Source organism: Cystoisospora suis (assembly GCF_002600585.1).
Source record: "Cystoisospora suis strain Wien I chromosome Unknown contig_44, whole genome shotgun sequence".
Lineage (NCBI taxonomy): Eukaryota > Apicomplexa > Conoidasida > Eucoccidiorida > Sarcocystidae > Cystoisospora > Cystoisospora suis.
The window spans coordinates 1-18,879 of NW_027152846.1; the positions used below are offsets into that span (position 1 = coordinate 1).

At 45.2% G+C, this 18,879-nt stretch overlaps 2 protein-coding genes across 2 annotated transcripts; both read right to left on the reverse strand.

Moving 5' to 3' along the window:
- On the reverse strand, positions 1-5,542 carry CSUI_000101 (uncharacterized protein; the record flags this gene model as incomplete). The annotated part of the gene is made up of 4 exons (XM_068060335.1): positions 3,541-5,542; positions 2,611-2,676; positions 1,125-1,294; positions 1-309 (listed from the first exon to the last, which is right to left on the reverse strand). Coding segments are annotated over exons 1-4 (630 nt in total), but the record flags the coding sequence as incomplete, so codon positions are not given.
- Positions 5,543-7,675: 2,133 nt separating this feature from the next.
- CSUI_000102 (uncharacterized protein) lies at positions 7,676-18,401 on the reverse strand. Its single transcript, XM_068060336.1, has 6 exons — positions 16,225-18,401; positions 13,931-15,386; positions 12,941-13,235; positions 11,814-12,109; positions 10,981-11,171; positions 7,676-10,185 (listed from the first exon to the last, which is right to left on the reverse strand). The coding sequence occupies exons 1-6, from the start codon at positions 16,390-16,392 to the stop codon at positions 8,578-8,580; spliced, it is 4,014 nt and encodes a 1,337-aa protein (XP_067927681.1). The 5' UTR covers positions 16,393-18,401; the 3' UTR covers positions 7,676-8,577.
- Between the last annotated feature and the right edge of the window lie 478 nt (positions 18,402-18,879).

The window sequence follows — 18,879 nt, forward strand, 5'->3', positions numbered from 1 at the left end:
TATGCAGCCCCAAAACATTTCTCCTCCCCCCCCCCGTGCTGTTAGGAATCCATTCGTCAGAGCAACAGCTAAGGCGGCGCCCCCTCTTGAAGACGCCGGACTACCTTTCGTAGAGCTCGGAGTCAGGGTCACACTGGTGCTTCTATTCGTAGAAGAAGAATAAGAGGGGGAAGAAGAAGAGGATGAATGATGAGACGCGTACGACTCACATGAATTTCCCCCAGGAATCTTCGATGGACGAGGAGGGTAAAAGGAGGAGGAGGAGGAAGAAAAGGAATCCTCATCGAGGAAAGAACCGTCTAAAAAGGGCTGTTACGAGAGAATGAGGAAGAAGACAAAGAGACAGACATACAGAAAGAGAAGACAGCAAGAGATGGATTCATGACAAAAAGATGTATGTATCAATGATCTATAGATCAAAAGAAGAAGAAAACATACATGACCGGGAATGCTGTTTCTGGCATCGACGGCTAGCCTTATATAGATTTATACATACACACACGCTTATGTATATACGTACAGCCTTATATACGTCGAAAGATCCCCCCTCCTCCGGGCCCCTTCCTTGTTCTCTCCTATGTACATACATCCTACAGGAATCTTCAGGAATGGTTAGGTGAGAAATCTACCTTAGTACTCCTCTACCATGCATGAAACAAAGACACGTACTCTCATCGTAACTTCTCTTTGTCCCCGGGAATTCGTCCACACAGACACATCGGCACTTCTTCCCAAGCAACGCCATATCCACCCCATTCTCTCTCTCTACACTCGAAGTAGTCTTCTTCTCTATCTAATCTATCTTTACTTTATCTACTATGTCTCTTTAAGCTATCTATCTATCTACCTATCTATAGCATATCTGTATCTTCCTATCAACCTACCTAACACCGATGCCTAGAGAGGTAGCTAGACAGGTATGTCCCTGGGTATTATCTATCACACGCATCTGACAAACCCCGTCGATCAAGAGAGAAATGGCACTTGAATGAATGAAAGACAAGAGGAGGAGGAAGAGGAGACGTTTTCAGAAGATAAAGACGACCATGGGATGAAGAAGATGTTGAGTTGGTATCTATAGACTACACGTATGGTAAATCCTTTACGATCAGGGTTGGTCTTACCTGTATATAAGCGCATACAGTAAGGAGGATTTCTTGTACGTGATGGATAGTTGACTGTACAGCCGAATGCTTGTCCCGTGCCCAAAAGACGCAAAATTGAAGAGGAGGAATGAGACAGTCGATCTGTCGCTCAATGACTAGCAAAATTCGCTGCTCCTTCAGACTCAAGCCTGCACAGCAAACAGGCATCAACAGACACCCACACATACAACCTACAGACATCATTCAAAGGCACCTCTCTCTCTGCATATAGATGTGTAGGGAAGGGGGTGCAGGATATGCGAATACAGTCCGTTACTATTGTGTATGGACAGATAGTTACCGTGGATATACACAGGAGGGAGATGAAGATGAATGAATGAGAGACACATTGAAACAAACCAGGGGAAAGATTCAACAAGAGGAAAGAACTCTCCACTACCTTCTCAGTCTTTTCTTCTTCTTCTCTCCAGATAGATTCTACAATGCTTGTTTTATCGGTAAGTTAAGGCTATCACCACATCTCCCTCCTTCTTCTAAAGAACCCTCGTTTCTCACAGGAAATGACAAGCGTACAGACACGCTACAAAGATGAGAAAAGAAAGAGGAAAATTCTCTATGACGTCCATCTAGGGGGGCAAGCACGCCTCATTTGCTTACACTTACTACTGACGTTCTCAAGATCGAATATAGATACATTCATAGATATACATATGTACCTAGATAGATAGATTGGTATGTAGACATGATCCCGTCACAATACTTCATCGTGATACGACAACCCGTAGACGTCAAGAAAAGAGAAGACTAGATTCTCCTACGAACTGCCGTCAAACAAGTCCTACTCTTCTTCCTGTCACTAATGACCCGCCTATTACAACACCTCCTACTCCTAGTATGACTCCTACTATGAGTATTACTACCAACGTAACTACCGTCATACCACCATCACTGTCACTAGTACTACCACTCCTACTACTGATACTATGACTACTACTACGATAGCACACACACCCCTGCCGTCGATCAAGTGCTACTACTGCTACTACTACGACGGTTACTCCTCCAAATACAACGCTCCTACTACTACTACAACTACTGCTATGACGCTTACTCCAGGAAGTCGTGCGACTATTCTATACTAAGTCGAAGACCATCTGAAGCAATGACTACTTCCAATGAATACGAGCTCTACCCACTGCGAGCTATTCCCCCTACTCCTCCTCCACGGCTACTACTCCTACTACTAGAAAGCGTAGACAGATGAGGGAGATGCTGTATGTCGACAGAAGACAGAATGCAATCAGGAGATCGAAAGAAAGAGAAGACAAGGAAGTCTAGTCATACAAATCTTCTTTCGGTCCTCTCTAATGGAACCATCAAGTGCACTGAGAATCCAAAGATGTGAAGAACGACACCGCACAAAAGAAGAGGACGAACTTTTTCACAGAAAGGGATTTTGTTCTCGAGACTTTTGAGAGAAAGTTGTCATCTCTTATTATCTTACCACCAGAGGAAGAAGAAGTCTGAGAAGAGACAAGCTGACGGATTCGAGAAGAAAGATGAGCTGCACCTGAAAGAAAGGAAGAAGAAAAAGAACACACGGGGGAAGGGAGGGACTACCACTACTAGACATCGAAATCGAACTACATACACGCGTACATATACATATATATGTGTATGCTGTAGGAGTACAAGACATACAGATGCACTCTCCTATACATCTGCTAGTTCTATAAGAAACAATAGATACGTCTCCACATGAGTGTGGGATTACCGCAGCTCCGCCTCGGCTGCGATCATCATAGGGATGTTTCGAATCTCCTCGGCGTTTTTGTCTGCTACTGTCTTCTATCCACGATCAGGCCAGGCAGATAGGACAAACGTTGAGAGCCTAGAGAGTGATAGATTACAGAGAGAGAAAGATAGCGAGATAGCTGGAGAAAGACAGATAGCTAGACTGAAGACAGATAGTTGAATTGAAGATAGACAGATAGATGAGAATAACGTTCGTCTTCAGAGGATGTTATGTCAGGTCACCACCCGTATGGAGACGTGAACTGCATGCGTCAATAGACAAGCACACCTCGCGAACAACGGCGACTTCTATGACGCTTCAGAGAAGACGAAGAAGGAAAGAAAGAGAAGAGCTACTCTAAACACCTACTATGATCACGAGCTGCAATGAAGCCGACAGATGAGAGGGAATGGAGAAGAAGAAGAAGAATGACATGCGTAAATAGACTCAGAGACACATGGACAGACACCGTCGCGTAGACGCAAAAGAAACACCGAGGGCGTTTAGAACCTACGTGTACACCTGTATGTATGGAGAAGATATATGCACGTATGTCGGTGTGTATGTACCGGCGAGAGGACGGAGACAGATAGAAGAACACTCAAGTGGATTTTTCTAAGGAGAGACAAGACTGCGTACCTGCACCAAGCTGCGATGATCGGGAGATCCAGGTTGAGACAAAGTTCCGTGAGAGGTACGTCGTTAACACCCGATTGATATCCATCTTCTTCTTCTTCCTTGTTGGTGGTCTTAATGTTGTTCTTCCTCTTCTTCATGAATCAAGGAGACATACGAGGTATAGATATGTATGATCTCTTTTTCTCTTTCATACTGCCCTACCAACGGTGTTCACCCCCCCCCTTCTTCACTGGGGTGGCTCGTATGTATCAACTCTTCCTCGCACATTCATCACAGCTACCTATCTATCTATATTGTATATAGATAGATAGGATTGATAGTTCGTAGATGCACATGAAGAGAAACGCGCCGAGGAAGAAAGAGTATATGAGCTACACACAAGACTAGATCCAACGCGCTTTTAAGTTGTGTCGATAAATAGAGACGGATGAAAGACCCCCTTCTTCTTTGAATCCCTGTCATATTCACTTGACTTGCGATCTCTCTTATCATCTAGACGTGCAAACTAGAAGAGCAAGAAGCTTGCAATGAAGAGTCACTTAAACGGTAGATCCTCACACAACGTGGTGAAGGAGGACGTTGCATTCTTCTGTGTATGTTGACGACTACATTCCTTTCTCAACATTGTCTCTTTCTTCATTAAAGTCAAAAAGAAGAGGATGAGGGGATGGACCTATCCTTTCCGACGATAGATAGCCATGTAAAGGTTAAGAAGAAAGCGATAGGCTTGAGAGAGATCTTGAAGAAAACACCTCCTCGGACAAGATCAAGCTTCTTTAAGATCGCAGAACCAACACATGCGACTCTTCTTTATACAAGAGACGCTTCATGACGATAAGAGGAAAGGCTATTCTCTCTTAGGGTTGGACGAATGATGGACCACATCTTTAGATATCTTCTTCTTCACTTGTCTTGTTGTTTGAGATCCCTTTGTCTCTCTGTACATACACCTCAGAGAGGAAACATCAACCTCCCTTCCTGGTTTGGATTTTCATGAGTGGCGGTCCTCCCTCCTATGCTTCGCCACCTCATTCCTTAGAACGATCATCTCTCTTCCAAAGAAAGACCTCTTCCTCTTAAGACTTTTCCGTGGTATCTTCTCTTCCTCACACACCAGGAAAAGTGATTATCTTCATTCAAATAGTAGCAGGTTTCTTATCCTTGACGAACTTGACTACTATTGTTGCGACTTGCCTTCCTTCTCTCTTTCTTTCTCTCGTTTCTCTCTTCGACAGAAGTCTTTCTTTTCTGTTGCTCCACACAGGAGTCCTAAGATAGACTGAAAGAACATCAGGCGCAAACTCGACAACTCATTTGTATGTTTTGACAAGAGACATTGAGTCCTCCTCCTTCTCTCTCTGTAAGTATTCTCAATCTAAGAAACAAGACGAAGAGGAGGAAAGAGAGAAAAAGAGGAGAGAGAAACGTGTAAATGAGATGATGAGTCGCCAAGCAAAAACGACGACATGAAAATGCCCCAAGCCATTCAAAAAATCAATCGACAAGAACAAACAGGGAGGAAACGAAAGAAGAGAAAGTTGCGGTCTGTTTGTCTACCTGCTGCTGCTGCGGCTGGCTCTCCCAAGTGAAAAAAGGAGAAATCTTCTCATCACCATGGTCACCAACCAGCCCACCCCTACGACGGGTAGGAGGGAGAAGGAAAGGCCGAAGATGAGAGATGAGAAAGAAGAAAACGAACCAAACTAACACAACAAAGTCAGGATCGCCACGCTGGGAGGTGGGTAGGTAGTGAGTTAGTTAGTGAGTTCGTCGTTACTTTCTCTTTCTTCTTGGAAAGAGAACATGAAATGAGAAAGCCATTTGAGTGTCCATCATGCCGGAAGGATGAAAAGAAAAGTGAAGTTTGACCTATGAAAAAGAGGGAGAAAGTGAAATGTCCAACCGAAAAGATGAAGACGACCGGCCAAATCCCCCGAGACGAGCTACTACTAGTACTACGACGAGTACCTTCTGCTGCCGCTGCCTGCTACTCATACTACTACTACTATTACTACACTTCTTGAGCGCTTTGACGCAAATCAACAAACCGATCAACCAACCAACCAGCGATCGATCGATGGATGGATGGACGGATGGCACCCACCACGAGCAAGCACCGCGCGCTCACTCACTTGGGAAGCTGCAAGACGACGAGGTGTATCCTTCTTTTGTCGGGAGTTGCAGACATGGATTAAGAAGATTTCTGTTGTCGCGGTTGTTCGAGAGACGTGTGTCTTTAGTTTTACTCTGGCGCAACGGCAGACAAACGTGAACGTCTTCCTCATCGTCACTTACCGTCCAACCCGCGCACCCCCTCCTCTCCTTGGCCCTCCTTAACATGAATGGACGGACACGATGGATGGATGGCTGTATGGGGAGGGGGAGGAGGGGGAGGAGGTGTAGTAATCGCTACTAGAGTCGGGCGACAAAGAGGCTTTTGCTGACGAGATGATGTCACCTTTTATTCGATGGTGTGTGAAGCGGTTCTAACACTCCACAGGAAGAAGAAGAGATCAGTCTCTTCGGCGAGGCCATCGCATTCTGGACAGGGGTAGAAACAGCCGGGACTCACCCTTGTCCGGCATCGCGGTGCGTGCCTCCGCGGAAGACGAGATGCCGGATGTCAACGGTCTTTGAAAAGGAAGAAAGAGAGGGATTATTAAGGGTGCACCTCCATTATACTTTGAGATTCGTGTTCGTGAAATTGTCCAACCTTTTGTTAGCGATCTGCAGGAAGGACACTCTTCTCGTTGATAATCCCAGAACGAGCTAGACGATCGGCACCTAAGGGGCACGATCGTGTCTATAGTTAACCCTGCGGGAGTGACGATTTTGGCTGACACCCGGCGGTTCAGCAGTGAGAGTTCGAACTAGGCTGGCGTTTCACGTGAAAGCATCACGCCTGCCTTCTGTTGACGGCATCTTTTAGCTTCAGGGTCTGGGTGTACGGCTTGCAGCTCACGAGGCTTCGACTGCTTCGGTAAGCGGTGGCAGCAGAGCGGAGAAAGAACACGGTTCCTTGGCAAAGCGCAACTGAGGGCAAGGCCTCGTAACAGGTATTACGTTCTTTCACCATCACGAGGCGCCTGAATCTCGCGGACAGAATGGGCATAACGTTAGTAATAGGATACATGGTCAAGCTATGGTTTTTATGTTCTTAATGGGCTGCTCTGTATGGGGGAGCGTAGGATATACGATATGGCTGCGGCAGCTCTACGTCGACCAATGGAGCGGAAGTGGTGACAGTGCGGGCGAAAGATGGCCCCAAGGGCTTTGCACAAGGCCCGCGAGATACAAGCGGGGGACAGGTAGCGAGGTAATCGTGCCGCGAAGGTGAGCACACAGACAGGAACACCATTCTCTAACTGAAGTGTTTACACACCGCGGAGACGGGAGGGGAAGTGCGCGTACACCCCAATGGGGAAGTGAAGTGTGCATACTTGACGCCGACAAGTGAGGTGTACGTTCTCAGAGGACATAGTGGCTATATCCAAACCGCTAAGCTGTCTTCGCTAGCTGAGCAGGATCCATAGTCTTAGTGTCTCATTATGCTACTCTTCCGTTTGTAAGAAATGAGATCCGCTTCGAAAGACCGCAGTACGCAGTCGAACTTGTTTAGATGAAGGTAAGGTGTATATGCGCACATACACCTCCTGTCCTGATCTAATTTGGCTCGCTCGTTTAGGAGACGATCCGGAGGTCTTATTGTCGGCCGCTTGTCTCAGCTCCTCGTTTAGAAGACGATCCGGAGGTCTTATTGTCGGCCGCTTGTCTCAGCTCCCGACGTGCTCGCTGAGTCGAAGACACTTCATCCGTCTTTCGACCGGACTTGCGAGCTTTTAGCGAGTCGTGTATGCTTGTGTTCAAATCAAGACGCTTCTGGAGTTTCTTCGCGGACCGTTTTTCTGTGTTCTGGGAGGAAGCCGGGAAGGCGGCCATGGTGGAGGGTGTGTATCTTCCTATGAAAAGAGAGGGAAGCCTTATGCTAGTATCTCCTCATATGGGACGCAGAGGCTCATCTCATCGCCCCCCTTTCTGACTTGCCTTCTTCCTAGAAAAATGGAGAGCTTCATCTGGCTACGCCGGTGTATATACATGTGACAGCCTCGCTGACTGACTTGGAACTACCGATTGACGGAGACTGACACGACACAACGAACACCAGGAAGCTGTATGGAAGGTCGTCTTTTTCATATGATGAGGAACGAACGAGAGAAAAGGGTGTCGTCCTTAGTTCTTAAGGCTTGAATTGAAAAGAAATCAAAAGCATTTGAAAAGAAAACGCAAAAAAAGACGGGGGAAAACCCCCATCAAATGGAATACGACAAATTTGAAAAGGGGTAGGTGGTGTATATACAGTCGGTGAACATACGAGAAAGATACACCTGCCGCGCTATTGTTACATAAATGCCGCACAGGCCAACCAACACCTTCAACATACACTTGAACTTCTCTAGATATATCCATGCCTAGACACTGGTATCTGCTGTAGCTCTTCTTTATCACCCAAGTGTATGTATGTATGTATGAATAGGTAGGAAGATAGCCATACATACAAACATACATAGCAGTGGTGCGGCAGACCACTTCATTTGTCAAACGTGTATACCGTGTGTGCTGTATAGACATCTCAGCGTGTGTATAGACACCACATACATACAGAAACAAAAAGCATTGTTCTTTACAAGAGAAACCGATACAGCGACAGAACCTTTACAAACATCTATCTCTTCACTCTCTCCAGCCCTACTCATTCGACGCTACATCCATCTCTAAATTCCACTCCAACTATCAACTACTATATCCTTATCTATCGATATATCCATCCCTCCTCTCTTCATTTTCTCTTTCTCTTTCTTCCTTCTCTTCTCTCTCAACACCCTTTTTTTTCTTGGAAAGAAAACAGACATATCCATTCTTGTTCTTCTCCTCTTATCACCGTCATCATCCTTCTCTCCGCCAGTTTCTGTTGATCTCTTCCTTCTCAGCTACTAAGACAAGAAAGACAGCGACCGCCTCACCCCCTTCGCTCCGCATCTATGAAGACTTCTTCTTAGCAGGAAAGGAAGGAGGTGGTGAAGCAAACGTCTTTTTCCTTTGAAGCTCTGTCATGCTTGGAGGGGGGCCACTCCCTACAAGAATCGTGGCTTTCCTGGAGAACTTTAACTTCGATTGAATAGCCGTCTCAACTTTTGCTTTCGACTGCATGGCACTCTTCATATCAACAAACGTCACAGTCGCTCCTTCTCCTCCCTTAGGAGGGGGAGGAGGCGCGGAGCCTTTCTTTGTCTGAGTATTGAGATGGTTGTCGAGACTACCTACCCCCACTCCCCCAGATTTCTTTCCTACAAGTGAACTCTTTGTTTGAGAATCTTGACGTTGTAACGCTCGCGACGATTTGCCATCCTCGTCTTCATGTCTTGCAGCCTGTGAAGAAGAGGGAAGAGTGGAAGGAAGAGAAGGAGGTGGAGGAGGACTTGGCTTCGATTTATGATCTTTGTGAAGGATGGGAGATGATTTCCGAGAGAATCGACTTCCTTCTTCTTCTTCTTCAGACGAAGAAGAAGAAGAAGATGAGAACCTTCGCAACATAGGTTTCGATTCTCCTTTATCACTTGTCTTGCGAGATGGAGACCCTCGACCTTCATGAAACGATACATGTTTATTTTCTACTGAGCTGTCTCTCCTTCCTTTATCGATGTCTTTGTCATCTATTTTTCGCCCCTCGGTTCTCCCGACATCGTCGTCATCTTTGTCTTGTTTTTCTCTTCTCTCCCATGTGTCCTTGTCTTTCTTTGAAGGCCCATCTTCTCGTGTCCTCCAACTGTCTTCATTCGCTCTCTGTCTTGATAGATAAGAAGAAGATAAAGAATCTTCTGCACTACTAACATCTCCTAAAGGTGTACCTCCTGGAGTTGTCGTTGAACCTCCTACCGTTCGTATGCCGCCTCCTACAACCCCTCCTTCTCCTCCTATACTTGAAGGCGACTGAGAGGAGTCATCGTCTCGTCCATATCTCAAAGACACTCGAGTTGGACTACTTCCATCATATCTATCGTCATCTCTTATCTTCCCTCGATCATAGTGGTGCCTATGTCTCTCTCGAAGACCTGAACGAGAACGGGGAGAAGACGTGTCAGATGATGAATGATCACTGAGAGATCTAACTCTCCCACCTCCTCCTCTGGACGATAAAGAAAGAAAGGATCGAGAATCTCCTTTTTCTCTTCCTTTTCCTCTTTCTCTTCTTTTACTTCTTCCCGGCGTTCTCTTTGGAGAATCGGCATCCACAGCGTCTTTATAGAAGTGGGAATCTAAATCTTCGTAAGTTAGATCGGGGCCTCCTGGTAAAGCTTTAAGAGGATACGTTTGAAATGCAGGAGGGATTGGCCGATCTAAAGTGACACCTGAAGGATTAAGAAGTCTTTGCTGGAGATAACTAGGCGGGTCTCGTGAGTTTCTGACACAAGATGGATCTGCACCGAGTCGCCTCAACTCATCTTCAAGAAGGACGTCTAAGCGATTGATTACTGTAGGAGAAAAGTCGTCTTCATCATAGCGACGAAGAGAACGGTAGAAAGCATCTCTGCTTCTCTTCTTCTTCTCTTGTTCTCGCTCTGATCTTCGCTTCTCTTCTTCTCGTCTCTGCGGAGAAAGCAAAGAAAGCAGACACGGAAAAAAGAGAGGTGAAGAAAAAGCGAGCATGGGAGAAGGTAAGGAAACAGGAACAACACAGAAAGCAGACTGTGGAGGAGAGAAGAGGAAGAAGAAGCATTCTTCAGGATAGCTGGTGGAAATGGAAGAGAAGAAAAGAGATCTTACATGGTGAAAGACAAAAGCATATAGAGGATGAAAAAGCCTCGTAGAAACTTATCCTATGTACATATATAGACATACAATAACGGTCGCTTGCAATATATAGATTAGGAGGGGGTAAGAGAGTAACTATATAGACATACACGTACAACATCAATCATGTAAGGATGGACATAGGCACCAATGCTTGCATACATAGATAGATAAATGGATAGATAGATAAATGGATGAATAGACAGATAGGTAGATAGTTAAAGATAGATAGCTAGATAGATACATCAGTGGTCGATAGAAAGACAATGCATGCTTACGCGTGTGTACAGGTAGGCAATCCATTAGTCACGACACTCAGCTTTCTAACAACATGCCGCCTACATCTATCACTATCCACATCTATACTTCTCTCTATTCTTTCAGTTCCCTCGAATCACGCGGTATCTTACTTCCTAGTACCTAGTCATTAGCATTGGAGAGCGTCTGTTGTACATGACCTTTCCTGTCTCTCTGTGTCCTATTGACTGTATACAGCGAGTAGGAGAGAAAGTCCTTCTCTTTCATCCCTACTAAGGAAAAACTTCCGTCAAGTCAAAGAGAAAGACGGAGATCTCTCTGAGACAACCTTACAAGAATTTCTTCATTATTCAAGCGAACAAGAGCATCATGCATAGCGCCAATCTGAAGCTTCCACCGCGCTAGATACTTCTCTTGTTCTTCAAGCCGACGTCTCTCCTTCTCACTGATCTTCTTAAGGGCCTCAGCGTCTTCTTCGGCGCACTGAAAAGCAAGTAAAGCTGCTGCAGCTTTCTCATGCCGCACTGCAAAGAAAAGAAAAAGAAACAGAAAAGAGGAAGTTACCAGAAGAAAGAAAGGAAAACAGAGGACATACCGCGAGAAACAAGAGAAGGTTCTTATGGCGAGGTACCACCGTGTCTCTTGGGGGACGCTGTGTTTCGCCTGTTGAAGAACAGCACGTGTGACGGGGGGTGTACGTACACCGCGTTTCTTGACGGGCGGCTCCTTTTGTCCCAGGTGAATGTGTCTAAACTCTCAAGAATGAAAGAAAAGCTCTTGTAGAAGCAACCAAAGACAAGCCAAGGGGAAACTCCAAGAAGAAAGCAAAGACTTCCCACATGCATACAGGCATACATAACGTGTTGGTGTCGCTATCTATCTTCAATCTATCTATCTATCTATCTCACGTCTATCTACCGATCTCTCTCTCTATCTGTCGTTCGTCCACTTTTGATTTATCTTTAGTCTACCTATCTACCTCCAATCCAGCTATGTCTTTATCTACCTATATGCCTGCGTGCTATTGTATACATTGTCCTACATGAGAACAAAGAGGACTTCTCTAGTTCTGCCCGAAACACCTTGCTGTCCGAACTGAATGAAAGCAAGAAAGAGATTTACTTCTTCTTTCTCTTGTATGTAGGAGAAAAGCGAGAGAGACTTACAGACGCCTATCCCAAGTTGGTTTCTAGACTCATCGCCCTCTTCTCCTTCTGTGTCACTCTGAAGGAGTATAGCCCGAATGCATTTGTTCCAAGCATCGCGCGTACGCCGCATGAAGAGATCAACCAACAATCGACATGCCACACGTCGATGCTCTTCTCTCGTCTGCTGAGCTCGAGCTATTCTCTCCTGTAGACCTCCACACAATCCTTCGGTCTTTCTTAACTCTTCATCCACGATTTCTCTTAGGAGACAGAAAAACGTCCGAGCATTACGAGATGATGCCGTATATACAACTCTGAAGGGACACAAGAGAAGAAGATCCGTACAGAGGCAGGAGATAGAACTGAGACAGGAAGGAATGCAACCGAGGCGAGGTTTCTTGTGAGGTGTGTGTACGGACATGTGGAAGTGGAGAGAAAGCCTGAAAGCATATATATATATATATATATATATATGTATATACGGAGCGAGAGAAAGAGAGAGAGATAGACGCTAGCTAAGTGAAGTCCTGAGCGCGGTATACACCTGAAAAAGGAGAGCTCAGAAGTCTAACGAGAATACTGCTCCATGTAGATGCATATTTACGTATACATGAAGATCTTTACACACATGTACATCGACGTATACACGTGCCGTGAGGAGTAAACACAGGTGTCTATGAGTAGGATGTGCGACGGTTTGGGAATTTCCGGAGGAGAGTCGATGCGTACCTCTTACTTATGGCGAAAGTAGACAGATAAACAGGACTTAGATACTAAATGTACATACACGACGAGATGTACCTACTCATATACACTAGAGATGGTGCATGCACATGTAGCTCAGGGCGCCATACAGAGCTTACGGTGGATGACGACCTTCATATAGATATAGGTCATATAGGTGCATATATGCTGAAGTATAGAGAACAAACCCCAAGAAGAGAAGCATGCAAACATCCACATACGTAACCATGAATGGAGGCTACAGACATACAGAGATCAGTAAACTGTACAAATACACGATAAAAATGTATGTACCTAGAGATATATAGATTTACAGATTGAGCTGACTGCATGCACACATGTAGAAGACGTGTGTATAGAGGTAATAGCTAGAGCGGTGAAGACAAGGGTAGAATTCTTACTTTGAAAGAAGATCACATGCACTTGCGAAAGCCATGGCTTTCCTTAGAGTGGCTTCTAAAGCTCTTTTCTCTTCTTCGAGCTTTCTTTGGTACCGCTCTTTCACCGCCTCCATTTCTGCTTTTCGTTGTTTCTCCTTCAATTCAGCTTCCCGCTGTGTCTCTTCGAGCTGTATATACACCTGACGGAGCTTCTGAAATGCCGGGAAACACGGCCCACGAAAGAGCACATGCTGAGGCGCCATCTTCTTCTCCAGTTGAATGATGTCTGTAAACTCCTCAGGTTTCTTCGAGAAAGCTGCAAAGTAGAAGCAGAAGAAGAAACACGGAAATAACGGCCTATAAAGAAGAAAGGAGAATCTACCTCACCTTATGTACATCTTTAAGAAAGACCCCAAGGAGAATGAAGAGACAGAAGAGATTTCCGTACCTCTCTCCCTATGAGCTCTCACCTAGTCCAACAGATACACCATAGACAGGAGGCACACGCCCTGGATATACAAGAATAGACTTATGCCTGAATGTGCATATGGATGTACATACGTGGATACTTTTCTCTACTCATACAGCGCAAAAAGAGACCTCTCTCCGGCAGCCATGTAGTTATACAATAAACGCCTCGATCTCTCTGTACAGAGACGAAGAAATCGAGTGAAGATCTTGATGCTGTCACAGCGTCTGTGCTGTACATACACCCTATCTACGACATGGAGCCTCCATGAGTCGAAAAATATCACGATCAAAAGCAGAAAGAGATCTTCCATGTAGCCCAGACAAACAACTGAGAGACAGAAAGAGACAGACTGAGAGAAAGACATCATGAAGAACACTTGAGGTAACATCATGACCACCATCCATCGGTCTCTCTCTCCTTCTTCCTTTCCGACACTCTCTGTGTCTCGTCTTCTCTCTGTAATTCTTTCTTTCTTGTGTTCTTTCTGTCTTTCTTATTATCGCTTTCTTATATCTTTCATGACCTAGACTACCGCTTACCCGGGAAGAGTAGATTGCCTTGTCTCTTGGAAGCTTCTCCTTTTTCTCTTGGAGAGATCATGGCTTCTTCTTCCTTTTTCTTCTTTTTCTTCTTTTCTTCATCTTCATCTTGCTTTGCGATCTCATCTGGAAGAGGAGGCGGAGGGAGAGAAGGAATAATATCTCTAGCCATGATATCTTTCATGAACTGTCGAGCTCGTACATCTGCCGGAGAAGCGGAAGCAACGGCGATCTTCGGGGGCTTGATCTCGCCGCCTTTCTTAGCAGAAGGCGGAACACCAGGATACTTCTTTTTCTTCAGGATTTCTCCGGAAGAAGAAGGCGGGGGAGGCGGAGGTAAAGGAGGAGAAGAAGGAGGAGGAGGAGGAGAAGGAGAAAGAAGAGGGAAACGAGAAGAAGAGGGAGGCGTTGCATTCAAGAGAGTGGCTTGCTGGATGACTTGCTCCGCTAACGTTTGGAGGTGTTGTTCATGTTCCAGTTGTTCCTTCCGAGCTTTCTCGATGGCTTCTCTTTCTTGTTTCTGTCTTTCAATAGATTCTTGAAGACTTCGGGCCGTCTCTGATAGTTCTCTTTCTGTCTCCTCGATTAATCGATCTAATCTTTCCTGTTCTTCACGACGTTTTCTTTCTCTGTCTTCTCGTCGCTTGCGTCTCTCTTCATCGTCTTCTTGGCTGTCTCTTGAGCGGCTTCTTCTCCCAGAGCGAGAGGATGAAGGAGATAGAGGGGTCGCACTGCCACTATCCCTTGAAGGACTACGACTTGAATCGCCGAATTTCTTCGATTTCTTCTTCGAGAGCTTCTCTTCTTCTTTCTTCTTTTGGAGCAGTTGAGCTTCTTCTTCTGTCTTTCGGAGTTGTTCTTCAAGTTTCTCCAACTCTTTACGTCTCTCTTCTTCTTTTTTCTTCTTCTTTTCATCTTTCTCTTCCTCTTTCTTCTTCTTCCGTTCTTCTTTTTCCTCTTCTTTCTTCTTCCTCTTCTCTTCTTCTTTCTTCTTCTTCTCTCGCTCAATCTCTTCTAAACGGGCTCTCATCGAATCGACCTCATTGGCCGAAATCTGCTGTCTCCCCCCAGCCGAAGGCGACGACGTCTCCTCTCCACTTTGTCCATCTTTCTTCTTCTTTTTCTTCTTCTCTTTTGCTTTCTCCGATTCTCCATCTTCTTCGGTCTCTGATTTCTTGTCACTCTTACTTTCATCTTCGTCACCTTCTTCTCGTCGCTTTTTTTTCTTCTTCTTCTCCTTCGCCGCTCCTCCCTCCGCCTTCTTTCCATCCTCAGGGCCGCCTGTCTTTTCTTCCTGAGGAGCGGGAGCCGTCGCCTCACTCTCCCCAGGTGTATCTACAGCTGACGGCTGATCTTCACTTGGAGTTGAAGCGCCCCATAGAGACCAAAAGCCTCCTCCCCCGCTATCAGACACCGGTGTAGGCGGAGGAGCCCCGGGTGTTTCCGTAGGCTCAGGCTGAAGGACAAAGACAAGTCAAATATATATACGTATATATATATAGAGAGAGGGATAGGTATACGTATATACAGAGGCACAGGAGGAAGAAAGAAAGAAAGGAAGGAAGGGATACACACATGTGAAGACTCACTATACACATACACAGAGCCAGTAGATATACGTATGTACATGGTCGTAAACATAGAAGCGTGTAGATAGATATTCATGCAGAAACTGAAGCACATGTGTGACGAGAAGGGTACGGTACGTGGTGTATGAGTAGTGATACAACAAGAATTTACACTATACACACATACAGACAGACAGAAATACATAGACATACATACACATCATATTCCTACAGACATATTCATACATACGTACAAACCCAGCATACATATATGCACCTGTCTGTAACTGCGGCAAAGAAGTTCTGATCACCTAATGCCTACATTTATATATATATATATATGTCGTTGTGAAAGAGAAACACCTAGAGTAGCCTTTTCTTCTGTGGATGCCTAGAGTTCCAGAGAAGAGATGCGAAGTGTCTTTGGTCAACAGCAAGCAACACACTCTTCGCCATTCCTCATACCCTTCCAACCTTCTCCCTTGACAATCAGCTGTACATACACCCGAACAACCCTAAGTGAGACGACTTGTTTGCATTCATACATTGGACAGAAGAAGAAGAAGCGGACGACTACACACATCCAAAACAATAGAGACACGCACCACTGGAGAACTCCCCTCATACATATCAAACAAGAAATACGACAGAAACTCCCAGCCTCTTCTCTTTCTTTCTTTCTTTCTTTCTTTCTCTTTCTTGATATCATGTCTTCTTTTCTCTTACAGTTGCAGAATAGCCAAGTAAACTCCATAGGCCTCCTCCCCCTGTATCTTCAGCCGCAGGTGTTTCCGCCGCTTCTGTTGCGGAGCTAGCAGAGGAAGGCTGAGTCTCTCCTGCGGAGGCGGCTGTAGCAGGCGCTTCTTCCTCGGGATATCCAAGGAGCGACCACATGATAAGAAAGAAAAGACAAGAAAGGAGAGGGAAGAGCGACGACGAAGAGGAGGAAGGAACCGGTCAATGATGAACGAGAGAAAAAGGACGAAAGGGGGAGGAAGAGAGGAAGAAGAAAACGACTGATAAAGGGGAAGTACATTCACCGAAGTCTAAAGCATGAGACAAGACGAGGTCTGAGAGCTAGAGGAAAGCCAAGACAGAAAAGAGAGAAAGAAAGCGCGAAAGAGAGAGAATGAAATCTACCTAGCTTAAATATATACATACATGTAGAGAGATATGGATAGATGGATGGAAAGATGGGTACATACAGATATACGTGTGTATAAGAGTACCGGCGCGGGCATGTATTGAAGATGTATGTATCTATGGACGTGAGAATGTAGTGACGTATTGAGATAGGTAGCAGAAACACATAAAGACGGTCACCACGGCGGAGGTAAGTATCTCAGGTGTATGTACATACACCAAAAGAGAGAAGAGCCAGAGAGAGGGAGAAGAGAAGAAAATACGAGGGTTTACATTTGAGAGAGCAGTAATCATCTTCTCTTCTTTCTCTTCAGTGAGATTCCTCTGAAAAGAAGAGGCAAGAAGTCTTCTACAAAGTCGTCTTGCGAAAAGATCATTTTCTTTGTACAAAGGAAGAGGAAGAAGAAAATGACGATGAATGACCGAAGTGATCAAGGAAGTGTCTACAAAGGAAGCAAGAAAGGAATGCTTTAGAAAGAGACTTCTCTCTCAGATCTTTCATAAGCATGTCCTTCTTCTCACTCCCCGTGAACAGTGAAGTGAAGAGAAAAAAATGCCATTGACAAGAAAGAAAGAAAGATAGATAGAACGAATGAAAGAAAGAAAGAAAGAGGAGCAGAGAAGAATACCATCAAATGAGAAGAAGATTGAGAAAATGAAGCTTCTCGAGAATAGACCAAAGGAAGTTTCTTCAGCTGAAGAAAGGAGAGAGAGAGATCTTCTCAACCTTTGTAAGACTGCTTCTACAAGCCATGCTTAGCCAAACGAAAGTTCTGCGATTGTCTCGCGCAGTCATTCAAGAGGAAGAAAAGAAAGATAATGAATGGATTGAAGGGATACAAAAGAAAGAAAGAATGAAAGAAGCGAGGATCTTTAGCGAAAACAAAAAGGGAGGAGGAAAATGAATGAAGCCCTGAGATCGCCACGTTCGTAAGAAGCGTGAGTATGAAGAAAGCTCACTGACATCTCTTATCCTTCCTTCTTCTTCTTCGTCTTCCTCTTTTCTTCCCTTCCTCTCTTCTCAGCACTTCTACACCCACACTAATTTTCTTTCTTCAGAGAAAGGACAACCTCCGATCAAAGACAAACGCAGGCTGGCGACTCTAGTTCTCACAAGAAGAAAAGAGACAGAGAAGGGGGACAGACAAGGAGTCTGGTTAAAAAGAGAAAATTTGAGGGGTGCGCTGAAGGAGATTGAAAGGTGGAAGTGATGGATGTGCTCTATATGAGAAACTTCACTGATTCTTCTCCTCTTGCTCTTCTTCCCCTTCTCATCACACAAGATCTCTCTCCTCATGGAAAGTGTATGTTCTTCATCCGCAGAAGATTCTTGATTTCCCTTCTCTTCTCTATTAGCATGGATCTCTCATGGAAGAAGAAAAGGATGAAGATGTCTGAGACCAACAGGAAGGATGAAGGAAAGAGAAGACACATCTTTCTCTCTCTGTCATCCGCAGCTTGCCTTGAGTCAGGCAGGCATTATGGAGGACGGTCTGAGTGTATCTTCTTCTTTTCATGCTTATTGTCTCTCGAGGAAGAGATCTCTCCGAGATAAAGACGGGTCCCTACGGAAAAGACGGGAAAGAAAAAGAGAAGACGGAAAGATACCGAAAAGAAGAAGAGAAGAGGAGGAAAGAGGCGCTGAAGCAAGTCAAAGGATATGAAGGCTTCGCTGGGTAAGCTCAGTCGGACTATCTTTCCTTCTCGTTTTCTTCTTCATCCTGATGGGTCTTTTTTCACGTCGGAAGGAGATTCATCACTCGACACATCTAGTTGGCTGTTTTACGCTGAGAGCGAAAGAGAGATCGATCGGATAGGAAAAAGACGTCGCAATGCTCCTGCTGTTGCATGCAAATCGATGGTGGCTGGTCGTGGTGATGATGAAACAATCGATGGAACTGACTATCGATGGTGATGGCTCGCTCTGTGCCAATTTTATCGGTAGATGAGAATTCTCGGTACGTGGTACTACTTGCCTTGAAACGATGTTCCTCTTTACTTTTCCTGTCTCCCTTCAGCAGAGAAGGGACCTCCTCTTCAGATAAAAAAAGAACTCCGGCTGGAATCTCTACAGCTGTTTGCGAGGACGACCGAGATCCTCACCATCATTACCCCGGCGGGAGAGCTGCTGGGGTGTACATACACTACGGGGGCGGATCTCCTGTTGATTGTCTTGTTCCCTCGTCTTTCCCTGTGTATACGCAAAACTCCCCAAGAGATCATTAAATAAGTGAACTG